Source organism: Poecilia formosa, unplaced genomic scaffold (assembly GCF_000485575.1).
Source record: "Poecilia formosa unplaced genomic scaffold, Poecilia_formosa-5.1.2 Scaffold40, whole genome shotgun sequence".
Classification (NCBI taxonomy): domain Eukaryota; kingdom Metazoa; phylum Chordata; class Actinopteri; order Cyprinodontiformes; family Poeciliidae; genus Poecilia; species Poecilia formosa.
In genome coordinates this window covers 2913664-2926715 of record NW_006799979.1, presented here as the reverse complement: position 1 = coordinate 2926715, position 13052 = coordinate 2913664, and the positions used below count along the sequence as shown (strand labels likewise).

At 40.2% G+C, this 13052-nt stretch overlaps 1 protein-coding gene across 1 annotated transcript in view; it reads left to right on the top strand.

The window, feature by feature from the left end:
- Positions 1-13052, top strand: part of arid5b (AT-rich interaction domain 5B) — a 103183-nt gene that overhangs the window by 40026 nt on the left and 50105 nt on the right. Inside the window, exon 4 of the mRNA XM_007551203.2 lies at positions 4376-4606. Within this exon, the coding sequence (XP_007551265.1) occupies positions 4376-4606 (231 nt within the window). The remainder of the gene's footprint in view (positions 1-4375; positions 4607-13052) is intronic.

Genomic DNA, 13052 nt, shown 5'->3' with positions numbered 1-13052 from the left:
TGTTGGGAATGCAGCTGCTGTAAACGGCGAATGGCGTCCCTCCTGTCCTTTTTCCCTGCTGCACATTTCACTGATTTTTATGAGCCTTAGGGACCAAAAATGGGTGGTGGGGGAAAAAAAAAAAAAAAAAAATATATATAGATACTATTTTCATATCTGTTAACGCGCCGTGTCTTTAAGAAAAAAAAAAAAAAAGCAAAGCAGAACTTGCTGATTAGCCACCCCTGAAAAATTAAGTTACCATGAGAAACACTCCTGAATGTCATGTCTAGGAGCTTTGTAAAAGCAGACAGTGTTGTGAATAAATTATGTAAAATTGCACTTCAAACTGCCCGACTCTGCTTCATCAACTGTTGAACCATGCAGTCGACTTTGCACGCCAACAAAATATTACGACTTTCAGAAAGAACAAAAATCCGGAGTGTGAGTTCAGTCGAATGAAACCGCATGTTGGAGGGTTCATATGAACCCTCTGTGCTGCAGCGTTCTTTGTTGTGATGCCTTGCTCTACTGCCATGTTATTACAACGGGACAAGTACCGAGTCATATGACTGAGTCCGGTTTTATGTGCACAAACAGAGACTGTCTGCTGTACATACGTCTAGTAAGTAAGACTAAAGGAGTGTGTTTGAGTTATTGACTGCAGTAAATGTGAGAGGAAAGATGCAGTCTGGCGTAAGTTAACTGAAGCTTCACTGTCTCACCGTTTTCATTAAATATCTGCATTGGTTTGCGTTATAAAAGCCACTAGGACCCTAAGATTTTAATTACTATTAATTACTTTAATTTCCTAGCTATTTATCAATGTTTTTTTTTGTTTTCTTCATTTTTGAAAGGCATAGTATTTATTTATTATTATGCCAAAACCTTTACTAAGGTTTTACTAAAGCATTTACTAAGGTATTTAGGTTTTAGCAGCTGAAAAATAAATATTAACGTAAACTCTTCTGTCTAGCAGAGACATCTCTGTATAATTGCATGCATCGACGGATTCAGCTGTGTTTGTGGCTTTCTAACACGGCTTGTTTATCAATATGGACCACTAGAGCAAAAAGATATACAACACATACTTACTAAATTTGCTCGTAGTTCTCACGTAAACGTACGTATTGTGCAGAATGTTTCACCTGTTTGCTGGTCTGCTTTCCACAGAGCATTATCCAGGGTTAGCATTAGCTAGCTGATGAGCCAGGCTGCCTCCTCCAAGCATTCACTCATACCAGGCCCATGCCCAACCATTACACACTGCTGCCCTTTTCTGGTGTTATATAATATACTACCGAGGTATCAGGTGGTCGAGTCAGTAAATCAAAAGCTTCAGATGGGAAAGAAAGAGCGGATGCTGGAGATTCATGTGGTTCACCTCAAGTTCGTTAACGTCTGAATTAAGGAATGGCTCAGCTTGGAGGTATATTTATTCACAGTCCTCAGCTGTTTGGACTGGAAACTTTTATCATCCCGGTTTGTATTTCCACTCCATTTCAACGTCACATTTTGCTTCAGTGAGAACTTTAAGCTCTGTATTAAAACAGCTAAGCCTTGCTAACAGACTCATAGCTTTTGTCAGGAAGAAATCACTTCTAGCAGCATCGTCTCCATAGCTGGAGAAAACTTTGCCCGCTCTTTAACCGTCTCTGGCGTCTGATCAAAAGCCTTTTAAACTATAGGAAAGATTTGATGAAAAACTGTTATAGTTATAAAAACCGTAACTTTAAAAATCTTGATGTGCCCTAACAGACATCCGATTACTTATTTTATTCATTCGGATTATATATCTGCAAACTCAGAAAGTCGGGAATAACATGCAACAAAAAACATCTTAATATTTAATAACTAATGAAACTTAGAAGATTTGAGCAGAATGCTGTATTTGGAGAACAACACAGCCTCGTTTTCAATCAGTAAGTAGAAATACACAAATGTATTTATGATGAAATTCAGTGCTTATTTGCTACGTCTTCTGGCAGCACAAAACATATGCCAGGAAATAATGAGCTATAATAATTTCTCACATGCTAGCGATGTCTTCTGCTAATAACATATTTTAAAAATTGAGTTGCTAAATACTGGAGCCTCAGCTCCCACATTCCCTTTGTTTTTACGCCAAGATATTGAAGTTATAATTTCCTGAGTGAAAAGTTCGTCAGTACACCACATTGTAAAATAACTAACACAGTTTGTCCTTCACGTCTCTGCCATTTCAAATCGCACAACTTTCCTGGAGCAACATGAGACATCTCTGTGTCTCGCTTTTATCTTGTACGTTTCAACGCAGAATAATAAACTCCCAGTTGCAAGTCTTTAACTTCGTGGTATTTTTATTAGGCAGGGAATGGCAGCCCGTCAGGCGGACCACCACTTTGGCCCAGGCTGAAATATCTAAACAGCTATTTTGATGGACTGCTCGCAAATTTTATACACAATTATGCCTCCCAGGGGATGAGCTGCGAAAACTGTCGTGATCCCTTCGTCTCTGCGCTCGGCTTTATGGCCAAATACCTGGAAAATTTAATAACGCTCCCCATCAGGCTCAGCTGCTCTTCGCATTTAGTCCTTTTTAGGAAATTTCAGCAACCTAACACCACCAGACGGACTCATCTGCGCTTCGTTTTAGTCCTGTCATTGTGACTGTGCCTCTCTGCCCTTGGTGTAACATTAACAGTTTGTCTATCAGATTATTTTCTTAGCATTTATGAAGGTTTATCTCATCAGACCAGGATGTTCTGCCTCTGCACAGCTCACTCAAGTAAACAACAACGTTTCTTTGCCAGTAAGTGGCTACACCTGATCGCATATTAGTCACACAGACATGTCAGGGGAATATTAGCCTGATTACGAACCAGTAATGGAGTTGGAGGAAATAAAGGAAAAAAAATAAATAAATGGAGGTCAGGTGGTTCTAACAGAAGCACAACCGTCAGAAATAAACAGTGAGGGTTGATTATAGACCTGGATGTGTGCAGTCAATGTTTGATTTTTTTTAATTTTTTTTTACTGCGGTTGGTCAGTAAGCAACGAACACACACACCCACACACACACACACACACACACACACACACACACACACACACACACACACACACACACACCGTGTTTGCACACACCCACTCAACACCTGCCCTGTCTAAACTGCTCCCAGGATTTCCCACCACAAATTATCTCGTCGCTAAACTGGTCAAGCAGAAAAGCAACGCTCCTTGAACTGTTTTCACATTCCTCCTGTTGCAAAAAAAAAAAAAAAAAAAAGCCCTGCATGCAGTCATGCGCCGCAAACATGCTCCCAGACTTCAAAATGCAGATTTTATGTTTATTTGTGGCACACATGACGAGGCATGCTCTGGGCCTGCGAGGAAAGGATGTGAAACTTTTGAGAGAGTTATTTGAAGTTGCAGTGAAACGGCGTTTTAAAAAAAGAAAAAAGCTTCTCACTTCCTGAACGTGACTCGAAATAGTCCTGTGCGTAAAATGAAATAAGGTCGTCAGAAATCAAGCTGGGACGCATCGTCGATCTAAACAGAAAATAAAATAAACTTTCCAGGAATTACTGACAGTTTTTTTTTTTTTTTTGTTTAGAGCCATCAATCCGTGTCTTGAATAAAGGTCATTACTTTTTAAAGTTGTCAAACTGGCAGCTCGACAACAGTGGATGTGCTGGGAAGCAACAGTAGCCAACTGGTGATCTATAAGGGCGACTGAAGCCGTAAAAGCTAAAGGGAGATGGAGGAATAAATGTGTCCTGTAAAATTAAGTGCCGCTCTCCACCAAATCTGGCTAGAACACTTAAAGAAATGTGTTTCCTATTTCTCTGCTGCACATTCCCAGCGCCGGCATTGAACTTTGAGATGTTTCTATTGGTATTCTAAAAATATTGATGGTCTTAGTTCACCTTAACTAACAGGTTTGCGTTTATCATCCAGACCGCCACAGCCTGTTTAACAACTCTTGTTAAAAAAAACCATGAGGACTAAAACTGCCTTTCATTAAGAACGTATGTATTAATACTAAAGTGATTACTTTGAAATTCATCGTGAATTTGTTCTTGTGTTTGTTCTTATTTATGATATTTATGAGTTAATATATCTGTGATAATACAAATTCAGCAAATATTATTGCAGGTGTTAGTAGTAATAAACTACTCATTTATCAATTCATTTTTTTCTAATTTTATTTATTTGTGTTCATTTGTCTAATTCTACATTTTTTGTTTTTATTTTTGTTTTGTTTACTAGTTTGTGTTTTTGTTTATTTTCTTCTGTTTTTAACCTCATTTGTATGAGAAGTTGCCTAAATATAAAGTTTGACAGACTGAGTGAGCTATATATGGGAACTCTCCAAACTTTTTAATAATTTTCTCTTTTCATGTGTGTTTTTTAGGCCAAGAAGAGGACGGACGGAAAGTGTTAGTCCTCAGTTACCCGCAGTACTGTCGCTACCGCTCCGTTCTGGCTCGGCTCAGAGAGCAGCCGTCCTCGCTGTTCATCGACCACACGGTGCTGGCGCTGGGCGGCATCGCTGCGCTGGGCGGCAGCACCAGGATCCTGTACTGCCGCGACACCTTCGAAAACCCCACCCTGCTACAGAATGAGAGCATCTGCGACGAGTTTGGTGAGTTTGGCGGACGGATGGACGACGCGTTACGTCGCCTGCATCAACACCGCTTTGTGGAAGTCAAGTTTTCAATTGGCTGCCTGTTTTGTTTTGTTTTTTTTTGTTTGTTTGTTTGTTTTTGAAACATCAGAATCATTTTTTAGCAACAATATTTTAGTCTCAAGAAGTATTTTTGACACATTGTTGACCTCAAACTTTTAAGTATGGCTGCCCACACCCATACTGAGGCTGCTTCAGCTAGGAAATCGATGACTTAGGGAGACTATTCATTCAGTGTGTGGACGATTTAAGAAGGGGGAAAAAAAGTACCCGAGTGCAATAATAACAGTAAAAATCCCTGTGTTGCAAATAATAACTGTGTCTATATAAGGAAAACAGGACACCGCCCATCTTATTGCTTTCTGACAGGGGATTTTTCCACCACTCTGCTAGGTTTATAAAAGGAAGTGCTTTAAATTCTCCCAGTGTTTGAGTCATTTTCTGACTCTGGCTGAATGCTGCATGTTTACAAAACACATGAAGGGTGTTAAGTTGGAAAGAAGTGAACTCATTAGACCATTATGAATGTTCCTCATTCCTGGCTACAATGGCTGCCATCAGGAGTGAATTATTGACTCAAACGTTCTGCTGCGAGTTACAGTTTAAATTCCTGGAAAAAAAAAAAAAAGAAAAAAAACTTCTAAGAAACTTAAGAAATGTTTTCAACGGGAGTGGCTGCTGTTTTCCATGTATTTAAATTGGAACTACCTCCAGTGTAAATTGAAACAATTCTTTGAAAAAGTCCTCCAAAGTGGGCGGAGTCAAGAGTCACTGAGGGGCGTGGCCAAGTGTGAGGTTAAGCATAGATGTTGAGTGAAAGCTGGTGCCAACTTAGTGACTTTGTTGCTGTTTTTAGCGACTTTTCAAATACCTCGAGCAACATGAAAATAATAGCAACCTTAAAGACCAATTTATACAATTTATCTACAGGGGGAAAAAATGTATTAGAGATTTAGTTACTCTTTAATTTAAAACAAAATGATAAATACTATAATTAGTGTTTGTCAGATATTTTTAAACTAATCAGCTCCTCATCTGATTAGCTGCAAAACTAGTTGAATGTGATTCAGTGATAACTTTTGATTTACACAAATAGTTCTGTTTTTGAACTTGGTAGTCAAACAACTAAATTCAAATGTTTATTGTATTTATATTTCTTTAATCAAAGACAAAACACAATGTTTGTTCATGTTTGTTGGAAGATTTTATTGTGAGATTTGAACTGTGAGAGGAGCTTATAACATATAGAGCTGTATGTTACATGAAAGCACAGCTGTCATTGCAATATGAGCGTTTGCTGTGACTGCAAAAGACTGCTTTGTTTGGTGGACTGTTGCATTTCAACTGACAAGCATCATGGGAAATGGGAAGAATTTGGCAATGAGTGAGCGTTTCGTTCTCAAAGTTGATGGGAAAATTATGAAGTGTAAAGATTTTAATGGGCTTGACAAAGTTAAATTATGATAGCACATGAATGAGTCTGAGCACATCCAGAACAGTCGCTGCGGGGAGTTCCTGGTCCAAGCCCTCCCCCTGCCTCCGCCCGCAATCAATAAATAGGCTGGAAATTAAGAGAGCAGAAAAAAAATGCCTTGGTGTCCCACACAAAGCATGTAACCTAGTGTCCTTATTGTCAGCGCCTCTCCCCAGGGCGCCAACCCCCCCACTGACTGCACATCCATAAAACAAACTTGCTCAGGCCACAGAGAGAAGTTGCTTTTTGTATCTGTGGCCCCTTTCTGACGCCTCCCCTGGGGACCAATGAAAAACTGGCAGAGGTCACCATCTATCAGGAGTGGTCAGAGAAAGCAGCGGCGGTGAACCAAGGTGCATTGATGCACGTGGGAATTGAAGGATGGTGCGTTTGGTCCAGCGGATGACCCACCGTAGCTCAAACCGCTTAGTTGATGACAGTTCAGAGAGAAACTAACACTGGTCATATTGTTATGCCTGATCAGAGTGTGTGGCCAGGTGGAGCCGGCTTGTCCTTGATGCAGGTGTGAAGAACGGGGAGCAAACAGGCAGGCGGAGGGGAGGAGCCTGATGTGAAGGAAGCTGACTCACAAAGAGCAAAATATGTGAACAACTGAGACACAAAGCGCAAGGGAACGAGCTGAAAGGGCAACATCTCAGCTCAAACAAGTAAACAAGGAAATAATCAGGATGTATAGCAGAAAACTAAAACCCAAACACCCCAGAATTTGTGGCAGCGTCTCTTAAATACTGCAGCCTGGATAAAAACACTGAGGTAAAGCTGCAGCTTTGACTGCATAGAGCTGCACCAGGTGAACATGGAAGCTGCTCGTTTGCCCACTTTACTTCGTAAGAAGTCTATTTAAACTGGTGATCTCACCGATTAGTGGGTATGAATAGTTTTATGGTTTACAGAAAGGCAAAGGAGAAATTGGATCCAGAGCTCTTAAATAGCTGTTGACACATCAGTCCAATGTTATGTCTGCAGTTCAAATAAGGAAAAGAGAACAGAGTGAGAAATAACGATGTTTCTGCTTCATTTTAAAATTTAAAGATATTGGCCTCATAAATTATTAATACCACCAGATACAGAGATCTTAATTTGTCACAACATGACCGTGAAGCCAGTTGCTTGGTTTCAAAACAAAATAAAAATAAAAAAATCCTCCTTGGAATATTCTCGTTTAAAGCGCGAGTGGAGACGATGTGTCTCTGATTTCTGTGTTGACCAACTCTGCTGCTGCTTTTTTCCAAATAAATGAAAGCAAAACATGCTTTTGATCTCTTAGCATTTTGATAATTACGACCAAGCGAAGGTTCGCCTTGGTTTCTTGGATTTCTTATTTATTTCTTTTTCCTTTTAAATTTTTCCAGAGGAGTTGTTCCTGTTGACGAACACCCGGCTGCTGCTGGAACACAACTCCTCAGTCACACCTTTGAAAAGCATTTTGTGGCTCCGTCGAGGAGCTGCGAAGCGCTGGAACGCGTTTGTCTGTCATTCATTCCCCACCGCTCCAGAATCCACACGTTTTATTAAGCCCGAGCTAAAACAAAGGACTAATGTGACTCATCTCTCTCTGTCTCTTTGTGTCTAGCTGAATATTTCCTGTGCCTGGTTGCTCAGCAGGCATCAGTGTGACATTCACTGTAATGGCTCCTCTGGTCAAAAGTCATTGTTTTCCTTTTTCCTGTAAATTTGCCACGAGGTAATTGCATTTTAAGAGCGCAGCAGAGGTGAGACCAGAAGGGAAAACGGTTTTAGGCATAGGAAAATAAGTTATGAATAGCAACGCTAACATCCTGTGGCTGCTGTTGCTCATTCGCTTGGCTCATGATGCCATTCCTCTGTGAGTCACATTTAAGCTAAAGGTTTATTTTCATAGCCGAAGGGGATTCTGCTTTTTCTCCTTGCTGAGGCAGCCAGGATCTCTAATGTTCTTTACATGAAGGTTTACTCGGCTTTGAGCTGGCTTTTTTTTTTTATTTTTTTTTTTTTTATGTCTGCTGGAATTGCTGCTCGGAGACTTGATTGTGATTTGTTTTAAAGCAGCAGAGCTAAGTAATTTACATCACTCTGGCAGGTGAATAAGGCCTCCGGGGCGTCTTACTTACAGGCACAAACACACATGAATGTTTACGCTTAGACACAGTCATGGCTGCTGAGTAGTTATTCTGCTATTTAAAGCCTCTATTTAAAAAAAGAAAAGAAAAAGAAATTGGTTGGATCCACCTTTATTAGAATAAACACCAGCACCAGTAGCAACAACAGGCAGCTGGGAAACATTTAAAGCAACAGAGATGTTTTTTCTTTTGCTTTTGCTCTTTTCTGCTGACTCTTAAGTTTTTCACATGTCAAATTTTAACATCAAACAAAGATAATCTGAGTAAATATAAAAAGCAGTTTTCAAGTAATCATATTGACGAAGAATAATCTATCCAATCCAACCAGGCCTTGTGATGAATCAGCTCCATTTGGTCCACTCCACTTTGCAGAACAGTTTTTAGAGTTTGAAGGGCGCATTTAGCATCTTACTGCTGTTTCTCAGTCTGGATTTAGATCAAGACTTTGACTAGGCCACTCCAAAGTATTCAGTTAATGTTTTTTTTCAGCCATTCAGATGTGGAGTCGCTGTGCAGTTTGAAGATGGCAGGAGCAGGTCCAGTCAGTTCTGTGGCAAATAAAATTTTAAGATATAGATCAGAAATATAGAGATCTTATTTTGTCACTAAATGGGGAAACAACCAAGAAACGAGTTGCTTGGTTTTAAAAAAAAATAAAATAAAACCAAGCTACAGTTTGGTGGTTGGGTGGCTTTGTTAAATGATGTTCTTTGTTTCTTCTTCCGACTCGTCGTTGCTCTCCTATATGACTGCAGGTCACTGGCCTCTCGTTGGCCTCTCTTCCATGTTTGCTCCATTTCCGGATAATGGCTCTAGCTGTGGTTCTCCAGAGTCCCACAGCCCCAGAAATGGTTTTGGGGCCATTTCCAGACTGATGGATGTCAATGACTTTGCTTTCCATCTGTCCATGAATGTCTGCGACGTGTCGCTTTATGCGACCTTCCTTCATCTTGTCAGTCAGGTTCCAGTGAGGTGATTTCTTGATAGTGCTGGGTCAGTAGGCAGTAATCCAACCGGGTGTGGCAAATCAAACCGAACATAAATAACACATGGGCAATCAAAGTTAACTCACGATTTAACATGGGGCAATAAATGAAATCATTCAAGGACTGCATTTTCCCTTTGTTACTCAAGTTATTTTTGCTATTGAAATTGTATGATCTGAAACACTAAACGTGACTTAAAATGCAAAAACGGGGTTTGGGGAATAATACTTTTTTTTTTTACAGCAGTATAAAATCTGATTTAATGCCGATCTTACAGCTATTCTGAGCTTTTGGATTCAGTCAGATCTGTGCTGGCAGCTGTAATGGCCATCCATCTTCGGCAGACTAAGTTATAAAAGTGTGTCAGGTTACCTTAGGGGCTCCAGAAAAGGAGGATCAGACATAAAAAAGGAGTATTTCTGCTTGTCAGCAGGGCCAGTGTTCTGCATTGTGAAAAACTTAGCCGACAGATTAAAAGCCTGGTTGTGAAATCCGGTTTTATTCTTGACACAGCAGTCCAGCTCGGCCAAAATCTGTTGAGATCATCAAGGGCTCGCGTGCCGGCCTCCCTTTTCTTTGACTCCTTGTGTTTGTTTTATTCTAAGCCTCTGGTGTCACCGGCGTCCTTTCCCTCGGACCAACTTTGAGCAAAACTGCTTTTGCATCAGGTCCTGTGATCCATATTCATGCGCAGCGTCGCCTGTCACCCCGCAGCAGTTGCTTTCCTCACGGGGAATGACACAGTTTTTGTTTATAATTATCACGCATTCTCTGCCAAACGTGGATTGATTATGCCCTTGCTACTTTGTGTCCTCAATTTCCTTTCTTCGCCAGCAGGAATGTAATATTACGGCGGTGCTAAACGTCTGACGAGAGATGTTTAAATTGTGTTTTTACAACAGCATGGTTGCAAATATTTTTTTCACTTATTGCATTCTCGCTGACAAGCGGAATGAAAATCAATCTCTTATATAAACCTAAGAATAACAAAGGTGTGACATACTCCACTGTAATAACATTGGCGTTGCTGAGGCTCTCTGCAGTGATAAAAGCCAGAAATAGTTCTTGAGTGGGCCAGAGCCTTGCGGTGCTGAATGACTGAATGATCACAACATTCATTTTTTTTGTTAAAAGCTGCGTGTTGAATATTACTCACATTAATTTGGCAGTGAGTCGGTGCTGTGAATGTGCCTGAAACATATGTAAACGCAGCCCGGCACTTTTAAACATAAAGCCGATGACTTTATATTTAGACAAGCTATTAAGTGGGGGGGATATTATTTTCCTTTTTTTTTCTCTGATTCCCTCCACTCACCTCCACTCTGTCAGAAACCTAATGCCTCTTGTTCATACAGTTTAAAATAACAGTGTTTTCAAAGTTACTGAGGTAATCATGTTGGAGGAAAAGTCACCCCTCCTCCTTCGCTCTCAAGCTATTCTGTGTTTTTAGTTCAAGGCTGTCGATGTGAGGTTATTTTGAAAAATGTATAAGCTTTACATGCCGTATACAACCACACTGACATCTTCGTTTGGCATAAACAATGACGGGTTGGTACTGGTGACTGAAGCTAACAGCTTGTTAGAACAGGGCGAAGACCAAAAGTGCACTTTCAAAACTTTTCTAATCTGAAAAATGTCACAGCAGTATTAAGAGAACGCTATTTTTAGAACTAGTTCATTGATGTTAGATATCGGATTTGGCATGGAGGCAGGAGGAAGTGTGCTACAGAAGCTTTCCTTTTTGGAAACATGAGGAAATGAATTATGTTTCCTAAAACATAAAGTCTTGTCACGTCTTTAAAAAAAGTCACTCTGCATTAAGTTCCTTTCTGGACTGTGTGTGTGTGTGTGTGTGTGTGTGTGTGTGTGTGTGTGCGTGCGTGCGTGCGTGCGTGTGTGAATATTCAACTTCTGGAGAGACATCAACAGTCTTAAGGATGAACTGCCTATTTGTGAATGATATTTCACAAATATGTATAAGTTATTAATAAATCTGAAAGTAAGTGTTACAGCTCCACTTTTAGCTTCAAGCTTCCAGCATGCTGAGGTGAGGGACGCGTCACCCCAGCATAAATAATTTCATTCTTTAGCTTTTACTGCAGTACTTCAGTGTTGATTATGTAACAGTGGAGCGCTGCTGCTGAATGCATGACATTTAGAGCTGCGATGTGAATTAAGCTGAAACTTTCATTGTGTTTAAAACCTCTAGCCGTCTGGCTGAAGTTTTGTTCAACTTGTGTAAGCTAGTTTCAAACGCTTAGCAAATATTCCTTTGGTTTTGTATTTTCCTGCACAATTGAAATAAAAGGCAGACATGGAGTAGTTGAACGGGGATAAACAAATCCAGAATAAAAGGAAAATGGCTTAAAAGCACATTATGCTGTTTTAAAGGTTCACTGTTTTATTGATTTTTACAATTTCTCACTTTTCTATTAGGCAGTCAGTAGCCTCTTTCAAAAAAAACAAAAAACATTTCCATCACAAACGCACAAAGAATAGTCCTTCTCTGAGCTGCTTCTGGTCATTCATGAACAACAATCAAAGCTGTCGGTATCTAAACCCAAACAGGATCACTCCTCACATGACTGCACACAGATTGTGTTATTTTACATTACTTGTGTTCTAGAAATAACATCAAATATACTTTGTATTCCCTTTTAGCAAAAATTACTTTATACATGTCCTCACATGCCACAGATATCCAGAAATGTTTAATTATTAAGCCCCACTACCACTGATAGAAGTAACCCATTGGCTGAAGTCTGGCTCAATGCAGGCAAGCACAACCTGTCTAATGTGTGTTAATGGCTGCTAAAAGCGCATTAAATATAGCTCCACCGCGATCCCAGTGTGTTTTAGTCTTAAATCCTCCAGCTCACTGGCAGCACAGGTAGCCTGCAGCAGCTACAAACTCCCTAAAACTGCAAAATTGCCTTTCATCCGCTGGCCACCATGGGCGCTGTGAATGACTCGGCTGGCAGCCCAGAGACACCTTGACTTCCTGACATTGATCTTACAAGAAACGCTCGGCATGTTCAGTTCTGAGTATGTGTGTTATGCAGGACGATGTATAACACTTCTGCCTCCATTTCCAGAGTCAATAATCCTCAACCTCCACTTAACCCCTTATGAAAATGCAACGGTTGTTTAAAGGCATTTATAAAGATTGGAGTTGTCTGCTTTGGTTTGTGCACCTGTGGGACAAAGCTATTAGCTTCAGGCTCCACAGCCAGCTGATCTTTGTTTGTGCTAAATGAAGACACAACGAGGGTTATACTGCAAGGAAAATATTGAAACCTAAACAGAACCCTGAACTTTTCCCATACGGTGTCATTTCTTTATATATCACGCTTTATGAAATACATAGAATTGTATTACTCAGTCCTTCCTGCTAATTCTCTCAAGAAGAATGAAAAATAAAAAGGAGTTAATTGCTCCGTTACATGAGCGCGCTCCAGATGCAAGCAGAAATTTGCAGTCCATTTTAATGCCTCTCTGTCTACATGGATGCTTGTGCACATCTGTGGCTTAATTTAGAATGTGTATTTGTGAGAGTGTTAAAAAAAATAAAGATAAAGGTCTCTTGTATGTCATCTGACTGAAACTGATACCGAGATGTGATGCATAAGAGGAGAAATGAGGAAAAGAAACACGTAGGAGCAGCAGATGTGTTAAAATCTCAAGCCTGTGTTTGGTTGGAGATAACATCTCCACCGGCTTGATTGGGTTGGGTCACCGGATGATCATACAGCATGAGGTCATTGTTTCCACAACTTGAAGCACTCTTCCCCAGTGCTCTTTAAACAAGAAATCTGATTAGAGGA